At 40.2% G+C, this 21911-nt stretch overlaps 1 protein-coding gene and 1 pseudogene across 1 annotated transcript in view; one reads left to right on the forward strand and one right to left on the reverse strand.

The window, feature by feature from the left end:
- The window catches only part of KLHDC1 (kelch domain containing 1), a 62782-nt gene that overhangs the window by 15452 nt on the left and 25419 nt on the right, over positions 1-21911 (forward strand). The window contains exons 2-6 of the mRNA XM_025392237.1: positions 1772-1842; positions 2321-2438; positions 2883-3001; positions 16695-16773; positions 18842-18925. Of these exons, the coding sequence (XP_025248022.1) occupies positions 1772-1842; positions 2321-2438; positions 2883-3001; positions 16695-16773; positions 18842-18925 (471 nt within the window). The remainder of the gene's footprint in view (positions 1-1771; positions 1843-2320; positions 2439-2882; positions 3002-16694; positions 16774-18841; positions 18926-21911) is intronic.
- On the reverse strand, positions 14869-15341 carry LOC112628910 (annotated as a pseudogene).

The raw sequence follows: 21911 nt of genomic DNA on the forward strand, positions 1-21911 counted from the left end.
TTTTTTTTTTTTTTTTTTGTTTTTGTTTTTAAGAAACAGGGTCTGCCTCTTTCACCTAGGCTGGAGTGCAGTGGTACTAGCATAGCTCACTGCAGCCTCGAACTCCTGAGCTCAAGTGATCCTCCCACCGCAGCCTCCTGAGTAACTAGGACTACAGGCGTGTGCCACCAGGCCTAACTAATATTTTGGTTTTTTTTTTTTTTTTTTTTTTTTTTTTAGAGTCAGGGTCTGGCTATGATGCCCAGGCTGGTCTTGAATTCCTGGATTCAAGCAATCCTCCTGCCTTGGCCTCCCAAAGTGCTGGGATTACAGGAATGAGCCACTACACCCGGCCTATTTTTAAATTTAAAGAACATATAGTGAGAAACAGCTAAATCTTCTTAGCATGTTAATAACATGTATTAGTTTTAGAAATTCTTAAAGTGCTATTTTAAAATTCTAGTTTTTTGTTTGTTTGTTTGTTTGTTTTGTTTGTTTTTGAGACGAATTCTCACTCTTTTGCCCAGGCTGGAGTGCAGTGTCACAATTTCAGCTCACTGCAACCTCTGCCTCCCAGGTTCAAGCAATTCTCCTCCTCCAGCCTCCTGAGTAGCTGGGATTACAGGCATATGCCACCATGCCCAGCTAGATTTTTTGTATTTTTAGTAGAGGTGGAGTTTCACTATGTTGGCCAGGCTGGTCTCAAACTCCTAACTTCAGGTGATCCACCTGCCTCAGCCTCCCAAAGTGCTGGGATTACACTGTGCTGGGATTACAAAGTGCTGGCTGAGCCACTGTGCCCAGCTGGTTATGTTTGAATTATTATATAGATTCTGAGAACTATGACAGATTTGTGTAAAAATTTATTTTAAGCCCTAAGTTTGTTTAAGCTCAAAATAAGTAAGATTGTTATACAAGTCTGACTTCTCTTTTCATCATGAATGTAAGAATGTGCTATTCTATTTGTGATCAGCTTCTTTTTTTTTTTTTTTTTTGAGACGGAGTCTCGCTGTGTCTCCCAGGCTGGAGTGCAGTGGCGTGATCTCGGCTCACTGCAAGCTCCGCCTCCCGGGTTCACGCCATTCTCCCGCTCAGCCTCCCAAGTAGCTGAGACTACAGGCGCCCGCCACCACGCCCGGCTAGTTTTTTGTATTTTTTTAGTAGAGACGGGGTTTCACCATGTTAGCCAGGATAGTGTGATCAGCTTCTTTAGAGATTATTCAAGTTCAGAGTTGTCATTTTGATTAGTTAAATGTATTGTGATCCTTATATTCTAGATTTAATGAACAACTAATACTATGCCTTGCATATAGTAGGCACTCAAAAAATATGTTCAGTGAATTAAAGTATCTGAGATATCTTAATAAGATATTTAGTTGTATCTTTTAAAAATTTCCTCCATTAATACTTCCTGTCACCCAAAATATATTGCCCTTTTTTGATGATCTTTTTCTTCCTGGCTTTATAGTCTTTAATATTCTGCTCTAAATCTTATTGTTTTGCTGTTTTCTTTTACATAAAGCCCCTTTTAAAGGTTTAATTGTCCTAAGTATTTTCTTGAGACTTATATACTTGCTATGTTTTATTTGGATCCTTTATTGTTTTCCCACTTTCTCTTAGAAAATCTTTCTTTCGTTTTCTTTTGATATATTTTATTTTATTTTGAAAAAAATCCTTGAGCCTTCTTTTGTGTTTTATAGTATTTTCCTAGCAATTTTTCTCATCCTGAGAAGCTGTGTAACTGTTTGCTATGTACTTGATAAACATAATTTTATGTATTCTGTATTTTTAGTCTATTGAAGACAATGAAGTATATTTGCCTAATGATGAAATTTGGACCTATGATATTGATAGTGGGTTGTGGTAAGTAATTTTAAATTGCATACTGTCTGATCTTAATTTCTATTATAAATGTTTCTGTAGACTTTAGGGAATTTGAGACCATACTTTGAATATACTGCTACATTTTTGAAGTCTCTCTTTCCTTTTCTTTCAATGCTTTAATTTTCTGATGCTTTCATTCCCCTGCTGTCTTCCCTGCTTCATTTTTTGTCTTTTAGTATTTCTCTCAAGACCAGTGCTGTCTCTGAAGATTTTGTTTTATTCTGCAAATTCCCAGTTCTAGTGATGTGTGAAATTTTTGTGATTTTTTTTTTTTCCCAGCAAATTGAAAAATTTTTACCCTGGATCTTCTTAGAGTTTTTACATTATTGGTCACCATTACATTATAATTGTAATTGACAGTGACAGTTTTCACTGACAAAAGTACTCATGGAGTTTAAAGAGAATTTTAATTTGCCTTTCTGGAAAGTTATGGGATTCCATGTTATTCTTGCTGCAGGAGAATGCACCTCATGGAAGGAGAACTCCCAGCCTCCATGTCAGGAAGCTGTGGTGCTTGCATTAATGGAAAGCTGTACATTTTTGGAGGATATGATGACAAAGGATACAGCAATCGAGTAATAATTTCTTTAATTCAAGAGTGCAGCAAAATGTAATATTTAATGTATCATTTCATCTCACAAGTTACAAATATTTTAAAAAGCAGATATATATAGAAAACCTTAAACTTATGATTAAAGATTTTAAAGCTAGATTGAAAATGCAGCAGTTCTGCTTTTCTCTTCTTCTGTGTCTTTCTGCTTCGGAATTAACTGCATATTTAATTGATATTCATAGGATAAGAGCAGGATGGGAAAGACCTATTTTAATATGTTTTATATATCATTTTTACTCCTAAAACTGTCTCGTTTTTATTAATTCTACAATTTTTAATTTTTAATAGGTAACAAGCTTACCTATTAAAAAGAAAAAAATAGTATTAATTCTTGGATCACATTCCCTCTGATGTAGATTTAATTTTTAAATGCCGTGTCTGCTAATAGTGTTCTCGTCTTTTAAAGCTTTATTTTGTTAATTTACGAACACGAGATGGAACCTACGTTTGGGAAAAAATCACCAACTTTGAAGGACAACCACCCACACCACGTGATAAACTTTCCTGCTGGGTATATAAAGACAGGTAATGCAGCAGTTGCACTTAATGCATTATGTCTACCTAAGCAAAGATAACAACTTTTGGCTAAAATACAGAACACTTAAAGGTACGAGTTTTTTCAGGATAGCAATTGATTTTCTAAATAATCGGAATATCTGTGGATAATGCCCGTTGTATTTCTTCCTTTCTAATCTTTAAACTTTTTGTTTCCTTATTGCACTGGGTAGGACCTTGAGTAAATCCAGTGCTTATGTTTATACTTTCACATATTACTCATTCTTTTTCTCTGAACAACATACATCATGCCCCTACTCTGAGCATCAATAAAACTAGATGGTAGCCTCTTCATCCCTCTCTGCCTCCCCTTCCTTCAACACCAGTTTTTGTGAGTTACGTTTGTAATCCTTCTGTTCCATTTTTGGGAAGAAGGGGAACTTTAGTGATGAACATTTTAGCTCCCCACTTCCTGTTTATCATTTCTTGCTAATTCTTTTTAACTATTCTTTGTGGTTTTTCACATTTTTATTCTTTATGTCCTTTACTGTATTTTCTGTGATAGTTGTCTCTTTGCTGTTTGTAACATTGTCTTCATTTCTGAAATGAGTTTTTCTCCCCTTTTATTTCTTTCCTGATTTTTTGTTTTTTGTTTTTTGGAGATGGAGCCTCACTCTGTCACTCAGGCTGGAGTGCAATGGCATGATCTCTGCTCACTGCAACCTCTGCCTCCCAGGTTCAAGCGATTCTCTGGCCTCAGCCTCCTGAGTAGCTGGGATTACAGGCGCCTGCCACCATGCTCGGCTAATTTTTGTGTTTTTATTTTATTTATTTATTTATTTTTGAGACAGAGTCTTACTCTATCACCTAGGCTGGAATGCACTGGCGCGATCTTAGCTCACTGCAACCTCCATCTCCCAGGTTCAAGCAATTCTCTTGCCTCAGCCTCCCAAGTAGCTGGGACAATAGGGGTGTGCTACCAAGCTGGCTAATTTTTTTTGTATTTTTAGTAGAGACTGTGTTTCACTGTGTTAGCCAGGATGATCTCAATCCCCTGTGCTTGTGGTCCCCCAGCCTCGGCCTCCCAAAGTGCTGGGATTACAAGCATGAGCCACCGCGCCTGGCCCTAATTTTTGTATTTTTAGTAGAGATGGGGTTTCGCCATGTTGGCCAGGCTAGTCTCGAACTCCTGACCTCATGATTTACCCGCCTTGGCCTCCCAAAGTGCTGGGATTACAGGTGTGAGCCACTGTGCCTGGCCTTCTTTCCTAATTTCTAACAATTCTGTTTCAGCTCCTCATATTTTATGGCCATCAACTTTGTTATTTGAGTTCTTATATTTTTTGTTTTAAGGGTTTTCTTCATTGCTAATTACTTTATTAAATTTTATTTGTGTTTTAAAATATCATTCGGTATTCAATTTCCAGTTTTCAGATTTGCTTGTTTGTCTCTTAAATGTTTTTAAACAATTTGTTCAGTAGAGGACTAGATAAGGTCTATACATTGCAATCAATTTATATGTCTTTTTTTTTTTTTTTTTTTTTTTTTGAGGCAGAATCTCTCTCTGTCGCCCAGGCTGGAATGCAGTGGTGCCATTTCGGCTCACTGTAACCTCTGCCTCCCAAGTTCAAGCAATTCTCCTGCCTCACCCTCCTGAGTAGCTGGGACGACAGGCACATACCACCATGCCTGGCTAATTTTTTTGTATTTTTAGTAGAGACCAGGTTTTACCGTGTTAGCCAGGATGGTCTCGATCTGACCTTGTGATCCACCTGCTTTGGCCTCCCAAGGTGCTGGGATTACAGGCATGAGCCACTGCACCCGGCCAATATGCCTTTCAAGTTGCTTTTATTCTAGATATTTCCTTTTGGTCTTTTTTTGTTGTTTTGTTCTTGAAATTTATTTGATAAAGAAACCATGTCATTTGGCTGTAGAATCCCAATAGTCTGCACTATGTTGGTTGTATCTCTGATATCATTTAACGTATTCATCTACACCTTCTATTTTCTGTAAATTGGTACTTAGATCTAGAAACTTAAGCAAATTAATGTTCTTGTGTTGGTTGTTGGTTTGGGAGCAAATAAAAAGTACTTCATAGCTATGTTTGTTTGTTTGTTTGTTTTGCGATGGAGTCTTCTTCTGTTGCCTAGGCTGGAGTGCAATGGTGCGATCTCAGCTCACTGCAACCTCTGCCTTCTGGGTTCAAGTGATTCTCCTGCGAGCTCAGCCTCCTAAGTAGCTGGGATTACAGGCACCTACTACCATGCCCGGCTATTTTTTTTTTTTTTTTTTTTGAGACGGATGGAGTCCCCCTCTATTGCCGAGGATGAAGTGCAGTGGTGGAATCTCGGCTCACTGCAACCTCTGCCTCCTGGGTTCAAGCGATTCTTCTGCCTCAGCCTCCTGAAGCTGGGACTACAGGCGTGTGCCGCCACGCCTGAATAGTTTTTTTTTTTTTTTTTTTTTTTTTTTGTGAGACGGAGTCTCGCTCTGCCGCCCAGGCTGGAGTGCAATGGCCGGATCTCAGCTCACTGCAAGCTCCGCCTCCCGGGTTCACACCATTCTCCTGCCTCAGCCTCCCGAGTAGTTGGGACTACAGGCGCCCGCCACCGCGCCCGGCTAGTTTTTTGTATTTTTTAGTAGAGACGGGGTTTCACCGTGTTAGCCAGGATGGTCTCGATCTCCTGACCTCGTGATCCGCCCGTCTCGGCCTCCCAAAGTGCTGGGATTACAGGCTTGAGCCACCGCGCCCGGCCTTTTTTTTTTTTTTTTTTTTTTTTGTATTTTTAGTAGAGATGGGGTTTCACCATATTGGCCAGGCTGGTCTCGAACTTCTGACCTCGTGATCCTCCTGCCTCCGCCTCCCAAAGTGCTGGGATTACAGGCATGAATCACCGCACCCGGCTTAATTTTTGTATTTTTTAGTAGAGACGGGGTTTCACCATGTTAACCAGGCTGGTCTTGAACTCCTGACTTCCTGACCTCAGGTGATCCACCCTCCTCGGCCTCCGAAAGTGCTGGGATTACAGGCGTGAGCCAGCACGCCTGGCCCATAGCTTTTTTTTTTTTTTTTTTTTTGAGATGGAGTCTCGCTGTGTCACCCAGCCTGGAGTGCAGTGGTGCGATCTCCGCTCACTGCAAGCTCCGCCTCCTGGGTTCACGCCATTCTCCTGTCTCAGCCTCCTGAGTAGCTAAAACTACAGGCGCCCGCCACCACGCCCGGGTTTTTTTTGGTTTTTTGGGTTTTTTTGTTTTTTTGTATTTTTAGTAGAGACAGGGTTTTACCATGTTAGCCAGGATGGTCTCGATATCCTGACTTCGTGATCCACCCGCCTCGGCCTTCCAAAGTGCTGGGATTACAGGCGTGAGCCACCGCCCCCGGCCCATAGCTAACTATTTTTAGACATTAGTAGGCACATGTTTGGTTGTCTCTGTATGTTAGCAAGCACCGATGATTGTTGCCTAGATCCATTTTTGTACGAGAATATGCAAAGTGATGATATTCTAATTCTATTATTTGTTCTTAATTTGTTAGTGGAATACTTCTATAAAAAGAAGCTTTCTTTAACTGTTTATTAACCCTAAGGTACTGTATAGGAAAATCAGGATAAATGCTTGATTCTTTCCCCTTTTGGATCAGTGTTCAGGAGTCATTTCTCTAGTATCCTTCAAAGTGGTCAGTAAGGTTTTAAATTACCATTTTAAAATCAGGGATTTGAAATATTTGATGTCGGCCTTCCCTAGTGGCTCTCGCCTATAATCCCAGCATTTTGGGGGGCTGCGGTAGGAGGATCACTTGGGGCCAAGAGTTGGAGACCAGCCTGGCCAACATGGCAAAACCCCATCTTTACTAAATTTAGAAAAAAAATAGCCAGGTGTGGTGGCATGCTATGCACCTATGGTCCCAGCTACTTGGGAGGCTGAGGCAGGAGGATATGAATAGTATAGTATTTGACTCATATACTCATGTATAGTATAGTATTTGACTCAAATACCCTGACTCATATACTATACATGTATAGTATGTTATTTAATATATACTTTAACATATACTTAACACATAGTATATATAATATAAAATGTCTATATATTATATATACTTTTATATATATACTTAATATATTATATATTTGTATATACTTTATTTCCATATATGTGGAAATTACATGTACACTTTATTTCCATATATATAGAAAATATATATATACTTTATTTCCATATATATGGAGACTTATTTTTATATATTTTATATTTTATATATAATGCATACTTAATATATTATATATTATATATTTTATATTATGTATATTATATTAAGTGTATATGTATTTATATATTTTTTACTTTATTATTATTATGAGACAGAGTCTCATTCTGTCACCCAGGCTGGAGTGCAGTGGCATGATCTTGGCTCACTGCAACCTCTGACTCCCTGGTTCAAGCTCTTCTCCTGCCTCAGCCTCCCAAGTAGCTGGGATTACAGGCATGCACCACCACGCCCAGCTAATATTTGTATTTTTAGTAGAGACGGGGTTTCACCATGTTGGCAAGGATGGTTTTGATCTCTTGACCTCATGATCTGACCGCCTCAGCCTCTCAAAGTGCTGGGATTACAGGCGTGAGCCACCAAGCCCAGCCTACTTTATTATATTAAGTATATTAAGTATATATAAAAGTATATATAAAATATAAAATACAGACCAGATGCAGTGGCTCACGCCTGTAAGCCCAGCACTTTAGGAGGCCGAGGCAGGCAGATCACTTGAGGTCAGGAGTTCGAGACCAGCCTGGCCAACATGGTGAAACTCCATCTCTATTAAAAATACAAAGATTATTTTTTTTGCGTGGTGGCAGGCACTTGTAGTCCCAGCTACTCAGGAGGCTGAGGCAAGAGAATTGCTTGAACCTGGGAGGCGGAGGTTTCAGTGACCTAAGGTTGTACCATTACACTCCAGCCTGGGTGACAAGAGTGAAACTCTGTCTAAAAAAAAAAAAATAGTCCAGGCGTGGTGGCTCACACCTGTAATCCCAGCACTTTGGGAGGCCGAGGCGGGCGGATCACGAGGTCAGGAGATCGAGACCACAGTGAAACCCCGTCTCTACTAAAAATACAAAAAGTTAGCCGGGCGCGGTGGCGGGCGCCTGTAGTCCCAGCTACTCAGGAGCTTGCAGTGAGCCGAGATTGCGCCACTGCACTCCAGCCTGGGTGACAGAGCAAGACTCTGTCTTTAAAAAAAAAAAAAAAAAAAAGATATGTATATAAAAAATAAAAGATAAAACATAGCCTTACCTTTTAAACCTAGATGTTTATGAGCAATGAGTATTGATTTTTATTAAATACTTTTTCTTTTAAAGTCGTTTGAGGTTTTTTTCTCATTTAAGTACTGATGTCATTAAATATTTTCTAATATGATATACTCGTGTTTCTGATATAAATCTTACTTGGTTGTAACAAGCATTTCAACATATCGTTGAATTTTATTCACAGGTATATACATAATTTTTTAGGAGGAGTAATTGATAGCTTTGTTGATTTGCCTCCTGGTTATGCTTAACTTTTTGTCATTTTGGTTTGCAAAAAGCATTTTAAGGGATAGAGGCAAACATAGGACTGAACTCTATCGCTGAACCTTATATAGGCTTATATAAAGGGAATATCTTTGAATGCTTATGACAATGACGTGTGTTTCTGTAAGCCACTATGGTTTTCTGCCTTTGTTTTTCCAGGTTAATCTACCCTATATTTTTGGACCTTTAAAGGTTTTTTTGTTGTTGTTAATATGTAAAAGAAACCAGTAACAGTGATTGCCCTAGGCAAGGGAATTAAGTGACAGAGTAGGAGGGAGACTTGCCTTTTGCTATGCTTTTTTTTTTTTTTTTTTTTTTTTGAGACAGTCTAGCTCTTGTCACCCAGGCTGGAGTGCAGTGACGTGATCTCTACTCACTGCAACCTCTGCCTCCTGGTTCAAGGGATTCTCCTGCTTCAGCCTCCCAAATAGCTGGGGTTACAGGTGCCTGCCATCATGCCCAGATAATTTTTGTATTTTTGGTAGAGACAGGGTTTCACCATGTTGGCCAGGCTGGTCTCAAACTCCAGACCTCAGGTGATCCGCCCACCTCAGCCTCCCAAAGTGCTGGGATTACAGCCATGAGATACCACACCCGGCTTGCTACACCTTTTTGAAAGGTTGTGGTAAATACATAAAACATAAAATTTTTCATTTTAACTATATTAAGTATACAATCCAGTGGCATTAATTACCTTCATAATGTTGTGCAACCATCACCAGTACCTACTTCCAAACTTTTTAATTACTCCAAACAGAAACTCTGTACCCATTAAGCAATATCTCCCCATTCTCCCTTCTTTCCAACCCCTGGTGACCTCTAATCTTTCCGTCTATAATAATTTACGAATAAGCAGATAATAGGTATGTCATAAAAATTGAATTATAAAATGTTTGTTCTTTTTGTCTGCCTTATTTCACTTAACATGATGTTTTCAAGGTGCATTATGTTGTAGCATATATTATTCCTTTTTATCGCTGAGTAATATTCCACTGTATATATATACCGCGTGTTGTTTAGCCATTTATATGTTGATAGATGCTTGGGTTGTTTCTACTTTTTGGCTATTTGTGAATAATGCTGCTGTCAGTGTTGGCATATAACTTTGTTTGATTCAATTTTCAATTCTTTTGAGTATATATGTTAAGAATAGAACTGCTGGGTCATTTGGTGAATCTATGTTTCAGTTTTTGAGGAACCACCAACTATCTTCCTTAGTGATTATACCATTTTACATTCCCACCAGCAAGAAACAAGGGTTCCAGTTTCCCCACATCCTCACCTATGCTTATTTTGGGGGTGTGTGTGTGTGTGTGTGTGTGTGTGTTTAATAATAGCTATACTAGCAGATGTGAAATAGCATTTCATTGTGATTTTGATTTGTATTTTCCTAATGACTAATGATGTTGGCTTATTGGACATTTGTACATCTTCTTTGGAGAAATGTCTATTCAAATCGTTTACCCATTTAAAAAAACGAGTTGTCTGTCTTTTTGATGTTACGTTACAGTAGTACTTTACATATTCTGGGTGTTGATCCCTTATCAGATATATTTAGTTGTATTTTATTTGTCTTGCTTTGGTATCATGGTAATGCTAGTCTCAAACTAAGTTAGGAAGTATTCCCTCCTCACTTTTTTTCTTTTTTTTTTTTTGGAAGAGTTTGAGTGGGATTGGTGTTAATTCTTTTTAAAATATTTGGTAGAATTCGCCAGTGAAGCCATTTGGTCTTGGGCTTTTCTTTCTTGGGAGGGTTTTGATTACTGATTCAATCGTCTTACTTGTTTTTTTTTTTTTTTTGAGACGGAGTCTCGCTGTGCTCCCAGGCTGGAGTGCAGTGGCGTGATCTCGGCTCACTGCAAGCTCCGCCTCCCGGGTTCACGCCATTCTCCTGCCTCAGCCTCCCAAGTAGCTGAGACTACAGGCGCCCGCCACCACGCCCGGCTAGTTTTTTGTATTTTTAGTAGAGACGGGGTTTCACCATGTTAGCCAGGATAGTCTCGATCTCCTGACCTCGTGATCCACCCGCCTCGGCCTCCCAAAGTGCTGGGATTACAGGCTTGAGCCACCGCGCCCGGCCTCGTCTTACTTGTTATAGGTTTATTCAGATTTTCTATTTCTTCTTGAGATATATTTTGTTTTTGTTTTTATAAGAGTCAGGCTCTTTCTCTGTTACCCAGACTGGAGTGCAGTGGTGCTATCATGGCTTACTGCAGCTTTGAACTCCTTGAACCCTCAAGCAGTCCTTCCACCTCAGCCTCCTGAATAGCTGGGACTACAGGCACGTGCCACCATCCCTGACTAAGATTTTTATTATTTGTAGGGATAGGGTCTCATTATGTTGCCAGGCTGGTCTCAGACTCTTGGCTTCAAGTGATCCTTTCACCGCAGCCTCCCAAATTGCTAGGATTACAGGCATGAACCACTGTGCCCGGCATTGAGGGTGTGCATCTTTCCAGGAAGTTTTCCATTTCATCTAAGTTATCCAACTTGTTGATACACCCTTCTTCATGGTATTCTGTTTTTTTGTTGTTGCTGTTGTTTGTTTGTTTTTGAGACAGGGTCTCACTCTGGTTGCCCAGGCAGGAGTGTAGTGGTACTGTCTTGGTTTGCTGCAGCCTCTACCTCCTAAGCTCAGGTGATTCTCCTACCTCAGCCTCCCAAACAGGCGGGACTACAGGTGCACGCCATCACGCACAGCTGAGTTTTTTGTACTTTTAGAAACAAGGTTTCACCATGTTGGCCAGGCTGGTCTTGAACTCCTGGACTCAGGCAATCTGCCTACCTCGGCCTCCCAAAGTGCTGGGATTAAAGATGTGAACCAGCATGCCCAGCATAGTATTCTTTTGTCATCCTTTTTATTCTGTAGTATCTTCACTTCTGATTTTAGTAATTTGAATCTGCTCACTTTTTTCTTAGTACAGCTGTCTAAGCATTTGTCAATTTTGTTGATCTTTTCAAAGAATCAACTTTTGTTTTGTTGCTTTTCTTTCTTTTCTTTTCTTTTCTTTCTTTCTTTTTTTTTTTTTGAGTCGTAGTCTCACTCTGTTCACTCTGTTGCCCAGGTTGGAGTGCAGTGACATGATCGTGGCTCACTGCAACCCCCGCCTCCTGGGTTCAAGCGATTCTCCTGCCTCAGCCTCCCAAGTAGCTGGGATTACAGCCGCCTGCCACCACACCCACCTAATTTTTTTGTATTTTTAGTAGAGACGAGGTTTCACCATGTTGGCCAAGCTGGTCTTGAACTCCTGACCGGAAGTGATCAGCCTGCCTTGGCCTCTCAAAAGTGCTGGGATTACAGCCATGAGCCACCCTGTCTGGTCTGTTGTTTTTCTTGATTGTTTTTCTATTCACTATTTTATCTTGCCTCCAACCTTTATCATTTTCTTCCTTCTGCTCTCTGTAAGTTTAGTTTGTTCTTGTCTAATTCCTTAACTTGTACAGTTACGTTATGGATTTGAGATTTTATTTTTAATGTAGGCATTTATAGTGATACATTTCCCTCTGAGCCGTGCCTTCGCTGCATCTCATAAGTTTTGTTGTTTTTGTTTTCATTTATCTCAAGGTAATTTCTAATTTCCCTTATGATTTCTTCTTTGACCATTTGGGTTAACAGGATTTTTTTTCTCTCAGCACTTTACAGGTTTTATTACATTGCTTTTTGGCCTCCATTTTTCTTTCTCTTTTTTCTTCCCTTCCTTTCTTACTTTTATTTATTTCCTTTATTTATTATTATTATTTTTGTGTTATTTTTGTGTTATTTTGTGTTATATCACTCCATCACTCACCCAGGCTGAAGTGCAGTGATGTAATCATGGCTCACTGCAGCCTCAGACTCCTGGGCTCAAGTGTTCCTCCTTCCTCCTCTCAAGTAGCTAGGACTACAAGTGCATGCCACCACACTCAGCTAATTTTTTTTTTTTTTTTTTTTTTTTTTTTTTGAGATGGAGCTTTGCCGTTGTTGCCCAGGCTGAAGTGCAATGGCGCAATCTTGGCTCACCGCAACCTCTGTCACCCGGGTTCAAGCAATTCTCCTGTCTCAGCCTCCTGGGTAGCTGGGATTACAGGCATGTGCCACCAAACCCAGCTAATTTTGTATTTTTTGTAGAGATGGGGTTTCTCCATGTTGGTCAGGCTCGTCTCAAACTCCTGACCTCAGGTGATCTGCCTGCCTTGGCCTCCCAAAGTGTTGGGATTACAGGCATAAGCCACAGCACTCAGCCTTTTTTTATTTTTTGTAGAGATGGGGATCTCACTATGTTGCCCAGGCTGACCTGAAACTCCTGGGTTCAAGCAGTCCTCCTGCCTCAGCCCGCCACACTGCTGGTATTGCAGGTGTGACCCACTGTGCCCAGTCTGGCTTCCATCTTTTTTGTGACAAATTTACCCTCATTTGTGTTTTTGTTTCTCTGTATATGTCTTTTTTTTGTCTTTATCTTTTCTGTATTTTTGCCCTTAAATAATTTGATTTATTATGCCTTGGTGTAGTTCCTTTATATTTATCTTACTTGGAGTGTGCTGAGCTTCTTGGGTTTGGAGGTTGATAGCTTCCATCAGTTTCTTAGTAATTAAATTATCAAATATTTCTTTTCCATATTTCTTTGTCTCCCCTTCTGGGACTCCCATTACATGCATGTTAGACCATTTTGATACTGTTCCACAAAGCTTTGGCTACCTGTTTCTTTTCTTCCCATTCTTTCCTTTTCTTTGTGTTTTAACTTGGATATTTTTTATGAATCTATTGACTTGTCTTCAAGTTTACTGATGTTTTCCATTGCTGTGCCAAGTTTATTAATTATCAAGTTCCAGAAAGGAAGTTTTTTTAAAAAAGTTTGCTGTTTAACCTATATAATGAATTCTTTAGTTCTGACATCTTTTCTATTTTTAGCATTTCCATTTAGTTCTTTTTTATGTTTCTATCTCTTTGCTCAAATTACCCATTTATTCCTGCATCTTGTCCACATTTTTCCACTATTAGTATCCTCATCATAGTTTTTTTAAAGGCCCTTTCTGATAATTCCATTATCTAGACCACCTCTTTCTGAGTCTATTTATATTGAGTCTTTTCTTTCATCATCATGGGCCGCTTTTTTGTGCCTTTTTGTGTATTTTGTAATTTTTATTTTTTTGAGACAAGATCTCACTCTCACTCAGGCTGTAGTGCAGTGGTGGCTCAGTACAACTGAGACAAGGTCTCACCTCACTCAGGCTGGAGTGCAGTGGTGTGATCATAACTCGATACAACTGAGACAAGGTCTCACCTCACTCAGGCTGGAGTACAGAGGTGACTCGGTACAACTGAGACAAGGTCTCACTCTTACCCAGGCTGGAGTGCACTGATGTGATCATAACTGGGTACAACTGAGACAAGGTCTCATCTCACTCAGGCTGGAGTGCAGTGGTGTGATCATAACTCAGTACAACCTTGAACTCTGAGTTCAAGCAGTCTTCCCACCTCAGCCACCTGGGTAGCTGAGACTACAGGTATGCACTGCCACACCTTTCTTTCCTTTTTCTTTTTTAAAAAATTTCTTGTGGAGACAGGTCTCCTTATGTTGCCTAGGCTGATCTCAAACTCCTGCCCTCAAGCAATCCACCTGCCTCAACCTCCCTGTAGTTTTTAAATTATATGTCAGATCTTCTGTCTGAAAGAACAGTAAAGATTGGAATAAATTATATTTATCTTCAGAAAGGGACATGCCCTTTCTTCTTTTTTAGGTTGCTAGAGTAAGAGCTGAGTCAGTCTAATTTGTAGGTAATTTGTATTTGGGCTTTGTTGTAGCTTTAGTTTGACTGAGTTTTACCTCTGGCTTCAAATGTTTTAGAACAGTACTTTCCTATACTAGGGATCCCTATTTGAGCACTGAGATTTTCTGCTGTGCTTCACAGCTGCATTCCTGCCTCTCAGAACTGTGGGAGATCTCTCCATGTTTTATAGTCCAGTTGGTAGGTCATTGGGCCACGAGGCAATTCTCTTTGCTCTCTGATCCCACTTTATGCTTTCTGCACCCTGGAAGACCTCTTTCAGCCTTGCATTTCCTCCCCTGGCCTTTGGAGGGCAGGTACTCTATAGGGTGTAAATGTTTGGCATGCCCCTGAGGTGTTTCTTTCAGATCTCCTGTTTGCATCCCAAACTTTAGTAGTCCAAAGCTTAGATTGCCTAAAGGGGATTTTCTCAGCTCTCCTCTGCCTCCAGCTGTTGGTGACTGACCCTCATCCCTCCCTGAAGATTATGTGAAAGAGTTAAGGAGTAGGTTAAATTCCCTTTATGGCTGGGTTTCTTTTTCTTTTCTTTTTTTTTTTTTTTTTAAGATGTATAAACTATTTATTAACAGACAAGGCCTACAGACTTATTTCTTCTTGGACACACCCACGGTGCGGCCCCGGCTGCCAGTGGTCTTGGTGTGCTGGCCTTGGACACAAAGGCCCCAGAAGTGGCGCAGCCCTCTATGGGCCTGAATCTTCTTCAGTCGCTCCAGGTCTTCACGGAGGTTGTTGTCCAGACCATTGGCTAGGACCTGGCTATATTTTCCATCCTTTACATCCTTCTGTCTGTTCAAGAACCAGTCTGGAATCTTGTACTGGTGTGGATTCTGCATAATGGTGATCACACGTTCCACCTCATCCTCAGTGAGTTCTCCCGCCCTCTTGGTGAGGTCAGTGTCTGCTTTCCTCAACACCACATGAGCATATCTTCGGCCCACACCCTTAATGGCAGTAATGGCAAAGGCTATTTTCCGCCGCCCATCGATGTTGGTACTCGCAAAATATGCTGAAACTTTTCAGGGATCACTAGAGACATGGCGGCAGCACAAGCAGCAGCCTGTAGGCCTCCTGTGGAAGAGAGCGGCTGGGTTTCTTCACATGCTAATTTGGGGCCGGGGCCATGGCTCAAGCCTTGTATTAGGCGTTTTTCACACTACTGATAATGACATACCCAAGACTGGGCAATTTACAAGAGAAAGAGGTTTATTGGACTTACAGTTCCATGTGGCTGGGGAGGCCTCACAATTATGGCTCAAAGTGAAAGGCAAGTCTCACATGGCGGCAGATAAGAGAAGAGAGCTTGTGGAGGGAAACTCCCCTTTTGAAAACCATCAGATCAGTGGGTGCAGTGGCTCATGCCTGTAATCCCAGCACTTTGGGAGGCCAAGGTGGGCAGATCACTTGAGGTCAGGAGTTCGACACCAGCCTGGCCAACATGGTGAAATCGTATCTCTACTAAGAATACAAAAATGAGCCAGGCATGGTGACAGGCGTCTGTAATCCCAGCTACTCGGGAGGCTGAGGCAGGAGATTCACTCCGGGAGGCGGAGGTTGCCATGAGCAGAGATCACGCCACTGCACTCCAGCCTGGGAGACAAGAGTGAGACTCTGTCTCAAAAAAAAAAAAAAAACCCATCAGATCTCATGACACTTATTCACTATCACGAGAACAGCCTGGGAAAGATCTGTCCCCATGATTCAGTTGCCTCCCATTGGATCCCTCCCACAGCACATGGGAATTCAAGATGAAATTTGGGTAGGGACACAGCCAAACCATATCACGCCTGTAATCCCAGCACTTTGAGAGGCCAGGGTGGGAGGATTACCTGACCCCAAGAGTTCAAGACCAGCCTGGGCAATATGGTGAAACCCCATCTCTACAAAAATACAAAAATTAGCCAGGCATGGTGGCACACACCTGTAGTCACAGCTACTCAGGGGTCTGAGGCAGGAGGACTGCTTGAACCCGGGAGGTGGAGATTGCAGTGAGCCGAGATCATGTTCATGCTACTGCACTCAAGCCTGGGTGACAGAGGGAAACCGTGTCTCAAAAAGAATAAATAAATAAATCTAATTTGCCATGCCAATATAAATGTAGCTGTTAAAAATTTGAGTAGCTTCTTCTTACAAACCCTGTGTGTGCTGGATTCTTCCTCTTGCTGTTACACAAGGGATGAAAGCAGCTATGGATCTCTTCTTTCCCATTGAGAGCTCATCACTTTCTGGAATTGATTTATTTAGGTCTCTTTGTTCCCTCAGCTCTGAAATTATTCTTTTTAAACTGTGATTTTGTGTTTGGGTTGTTAAGGTGAGAGGATCTTTTTCAGCTTCCTATGAACAAACTGGAAACAGAATTCCTAAAGTGTGTCCTTTTGTGTTTGTTTTTCAGACTAATATATTTTGGTGGTTATGGGTGTAGGAGACACAGTGAACTCCAAGACTGTTTTGATGTTCATGATGCATCTTGGGTAAGATAGTAATCACTGTTTACATTTCCCTCCAATTCAGTATAGCCTCAACATCTTAGAAATAATGAGCCTGGTCTTTCTCATTTTTGGAGCTACCAATTTGTCATAATTGACACTATGAAAAAATGTGTTTTCTCTCTTTAACATTTGTATCCATTTGGCAAGAGGTATCTCATCTAGTGGTATTAGCCTTCATGGCTATTGGCAGAGTAATTTCTTTTCTTATATCATTAATCACAGATACCTGCTTCTGTTAGACAGGTAGCGACTTTAGTGCAACTTAGAAAAATTATGTTCATATTTAACCACAATAGCTCTTGTTGACATACATCTCTTTTTAGATATGTCCACTAGAATTATTCATAGGTCAGACTGGCCTCTAGGTAAGAGTCCATGGGTAGTGATATTAATTTTTCTACTTATTCTTACTGATTAGACAGTAAATCATTATTAATGAAAGAAGTTATGAATTACAAAAATGAAATTTTTAAACAGATAATTTAAAAAACCATTGATGCACTCACCAAGATGCAGTCTTATTAGTTTTACCTTCTACTAGTATGTATTATTCTATATTATTAATGTAAATAAATATATACATGTATATATGTGTATATATGTTTATACACACACATATTTCATGTATATTGCTTTGTATATGGGTATTTTTGAAAATTCCCCATGTTTCTATGTCGTTTTTGAGTTTTAAAAATGATATATCATTAAAGCTTTGCTACTTAAAGTATTGCTGAGAATTTTCAGGAATATAACTTCTATTTATATCTAGTTATTTTTATTCATCAGTGAAATAACTCAATTTTTTTCTCCTACAATACAGTTTCTAAGCTAAATATCATGTCCTGAAGTTTCTGGAACACAAATGGGTTTTTTTCATTTAGACTCTAAATGAGCTGGGTGTGGTGGCACATTTCTATAATCCCACCTACTAGGGAGGCTGAGGCAGAAGGATCACTTGTACCAAGGAGTTTGAGACCAGCCTGGGTAACATGGTGAGACCGTTTCAATTTAAATAAAATTAAAAAATAGATTCTAAACTAAGTAAATTGTTTAGCTTATTTGTCTTGCTTGACAAGGCCTGACAAAAATAAATGATGTATTTCTGACACACAATGTAAAACTGGCACAGAGATCATCTAGAGTAGTGATAGAGGATTTCAGCACTCTAGGAGATGCTAAATACAGTATAGCTGCTAAGTCTTTACCTTGCTGACAAAGAATTTTATATCTTAGGATATAAAGAAGAGAGTGGTTGGCTGGGCATGGTGGCTCACGCCTGTAATCCTAACACTTTGGGAGGTGGAGGTGGGCAGATTACGCGGTCAGGAGATCAAGACCATCCTGACTAACACGGTGAAACCCAGTCTCTACTAAAAATACAAAAAAAAAATTAGCCGTGCGCGGTGGCAGGCACCTGTAGTCCCAGCTACTCGGGAAGCTGAGGCAGGAGAATCGCTTGAACCGGGAGACGGAGGTTGCAGTGAGCCGAGATCGCGCCACTGCACTTCAGCCTGGGCAACAGAGAGAGACTCTGTCTCAAAAAAAAAGAAAGAAAGAAAGAAAGAAATCTTAAAAAAAAAGAAGAGAGTGGTCATAAGTTTAATCTATAAGAACCAGTTGCTTGGTGAAGTAGAAGTGATTAGAAGTTTTTGGAAACAGGAACCATGCCCGCCCTCTAAAGTTTATTATGGCAAAAATGAGTTCTGAGCATGTACTTTAGGAAAACAGATTTAAAAATGTAAACATTATTCTACCCTCTGCAATTTTAAAAATGATCATCCTTTGAGAAAATTGAAAGATTGTCAACAAGTAAAATTATGATTCACTGCAAACATTACTATGAGAAGAAAAGTTGCCAGGTGGTGCTGCTACTGGTCTGGGGACCATGCTTTGGGAGGAACCCATGTATCCATTGGCTTTGTGACTATGGTAACACTTAACTCTATTTTTGTAAGGTGTCTATTATTTTACCAGTAAATATGTGATAAGACTGTAATAATAATGTAAAAATTATTAAAGCTTTTAGATATGTAAAAAATTTCTCTTTTAGGAAGAGCAGATATTCTGGGGATGGCATAATGATGTCCATATATTTGACACAAAGACACAGACTTGGTTTCAACCAGAAATTAAAGTAAGTGTTGTAAAAAGTCATCTTTATATATTTGTATTTAAAACTCAATTTTTTACTGTGGATTTTGGTTTTTGTTTGTTTGTTTGTTTGTTTGTTTGTTTTGTGTTTTTGAGACAGGGTCTTGCTTTGTCGCCCAGGCTGGAGTGCAGTGGCACAATCTCAGCTCACTGCAACCTCCGCCTCCCGGGTTCAAGTGGTTCTCCTGCCTCAGCCTCCTGAGTAGCTGGGACTACAGGCGCAGGCCACCATGCCTGGCTAATTTTTGTATTTTTAGTAGACACGGAGTTTCACCATGTTGGCCACAGTGGTCTCGAACTCCTGACCTCAAGCGATCTGCCCACCTAAGCCTTGCAAAGTGCTCAGATTACAGGCATTATAGGTCACCACACCCAACCTGTTATTTGGATTTTTGTAATTAGGTTTGTAATCACATACCAAGTAGTTCTCTAGAGTACTTTCATTAATAGCATTAAGAAAAATATCAGAGCCGTAGATGGCACCTGTAGTCCCAACTACTCAGGAGGCTGAGGCAGGAGGATCACTTTAGTCCAGGAGTTTGAGGCTGTAGTATGCTACAGTCACACCTGTGAATAGCCACTGCACTCCACTGCATTCTAGCCTGGGCAACATAGCGAAGCCCCATCGCTCAAAATAAATAAATAAAACAAAAAAAAAAATGCATATTCTTCTCCATGTCAGCTAAGGTTTTGTAGAAAAAAATCTTTTAATGAGGTGCCATCATCATTCTTTACCACAAGTGTCATGCCCTGATTTAATAAAGGCCTATTTTTAAAAATCCTTTTATAACAAAGCCCATGTTTTTTATACCCTTGAATTCAGAGGTAGATGCAATTATGGCATGACAAAAAGTACATTATCAGTATTCTTTCATTTGTTAGTGACAAAAAACAAATTCAAATTAGATTAAGCAATAATGAATTCTCACATAGCTGGAAAGCATATTGGAATGGCTCACAAAGTAGAAGGAAGAGCCGCAGGGACCACGGCCTCAGGAACCGGAGCAGGTTACTCAGCATCCTCACAATACATTCTGTCTTTCTGTCTGCTTTTCTCTGCTTCTCTTTGTGTGCTTGTTTCATTCCATCTATAGCAGACACATTGGCTCATTTAGGAGGGAATATGGTCCTGATTACACACACAGTTATTTGTATTGTACTCTCTCAACGTCTATATATTAGTTTTAGAAAAGGACCGGGCTTGGTGGCTCATGCCTGTAATCCTAGCACTTTGGGAGCCAGAGGCGGGCGGATTGCCTGAGCTCAGAAGTTTGAGACCATCCTGGGCAACACCTTGAAACCCCATCTCTACTAAAAATACAAAATAAATTAGCCAGGCGTGGCGGCATGCGCCTGTAGTCCCAGCTACTCAGGAGGCTGCGGCAGGAGAATTGCTTGAACCTGGGTGGCCGAGGTTGCAGTGAGACGAGATTGCGCCACTGCACTCCAGCCTGGGCAACAGAATGAGACTCCGTCTCTACAAAAAAAAAAAAAAAAAAAGAAAGAAAGAAAGAAAAGGACTTGGCCTCTACTTCGGCATGTTCCTACTCTTTACAGCAATTCCTGATGCCAAAGGGATGACTGGCCAGTCTTGAGTCACATGTTCATTGCTAGCGGCAGCAGGGTATTGTGACTGAAAAGCTTACCAGAATTGAACAGAGTGGAATGCTAAGCAGGTCGTATATGCGCAGTTACATATGTGTCTACTAATACACATATATGACCAGAATTCCTTGCAGTCCAGCTTCTGTTCATGGAAATGATGGGAAGGTCTATGCAAAATAGTAAGTGTTAAGAGTTTGACCATTCTCTGGATCCTCTTTTCCAGGCAGTAAATTTCAGATTTTCAGTGCTCTTCTGTTCTCTTCTATATAGTAGAAGAATTCTTCCAAAATTTCAGATCAAGCCTGGGGTAATAATAAAAATTTTGTTCTCCTGGAAGGGCTGGGAACCAAAATTCTTAAATGGTTCTCATTTAAGTGTTATATAGTTAATATCTGAATTATGTCTTACCAAGTTGACCTCAGCACAGTTATTCAAATAAGCCTGAAAAGTTTAGGAAGTTATGATATTGGATGCAGGCTTTAATTTCCTATACCCACTTTGAGTAGCCAGTGAGCTGAAAATGTCAGGTTCTTTCAGAACTTGGAATTAAAATACATACATAAAGGCACTCACCATGAAAACATGGAAATTATGCAGAAGATTCTTCCCTTAAATATTATTCATTCATCTACCCATGATACTTGCTTTTGCCACCAATTAAAAACCTCTCTAGGGTGGCGTGGTGGCTCACACCTGTAATCCCAGCACTTTGGGAGGTCGAGGCAGGCAGATTACTTGAGGCCGGGAGTTTGAGACCAGCCTGGACAACAAAGCAAAACCCCATCTCTACTAAAAATACAAAAATTAGCTAGGCCTGGTGTTAACTCGCCTGTAATCCCAGCTACTCAGGAGGCTGAGGCAGGAGAACTGCGTAAACCTGGGAGGTGGAGGTGGCAGTGAGCCAAGATCGCACCGTTGCACTCAAGCCTTGGTGACAGAGCAAGACTGCCTCAAAACAAAAAACAAAACTTCTCTAAAGAAAAGATCTGCTATATTTATTCAAAATAAAGTGTAGAGAAGTATTACCAATGTTAAGAGTTTTAGTGAGAGAGAGAGCACTGTCTGGCTTAAGCCAAGAGTGAACTTATTGTAAATTTGAGGCATCAAGAGTTTTGGAGCCGTTTTTAATTTTACAGAGTTTCTGAGATAATCGCAATATGCACCGCTCACTTCTAATAGGAACTCTGTGTGTGAGAGGGAGACAGAGGAGAGAGGGAGAGAGAGAAAATTTCAAAATTTGATTTAAAAATCTTTGTACAGTATTTCAAACAAAAATTTACATGAAACCTTATTTTGCTAAATAGTGTCAGACATACAAGAAAAACATTTTCAAAAGTAAAGATCAGGGAGAATAAAATTTATTC

Source organism: Theropithecus gelada, chromosome 7b (genome assembly GCF_003255815.1).
Source record: "Theropithecus gelada isolate Dixy chromosome 7b, Tgel_1.0, whole genome shotgun sequence".
Classification (NCBI taxonomy): domain Eukaryota; kingdom Metazoa; phylum Chordata; class Mammalia; order Primates; family Cercopithecidae; genus Theropithecus; species Theropithecus gelada.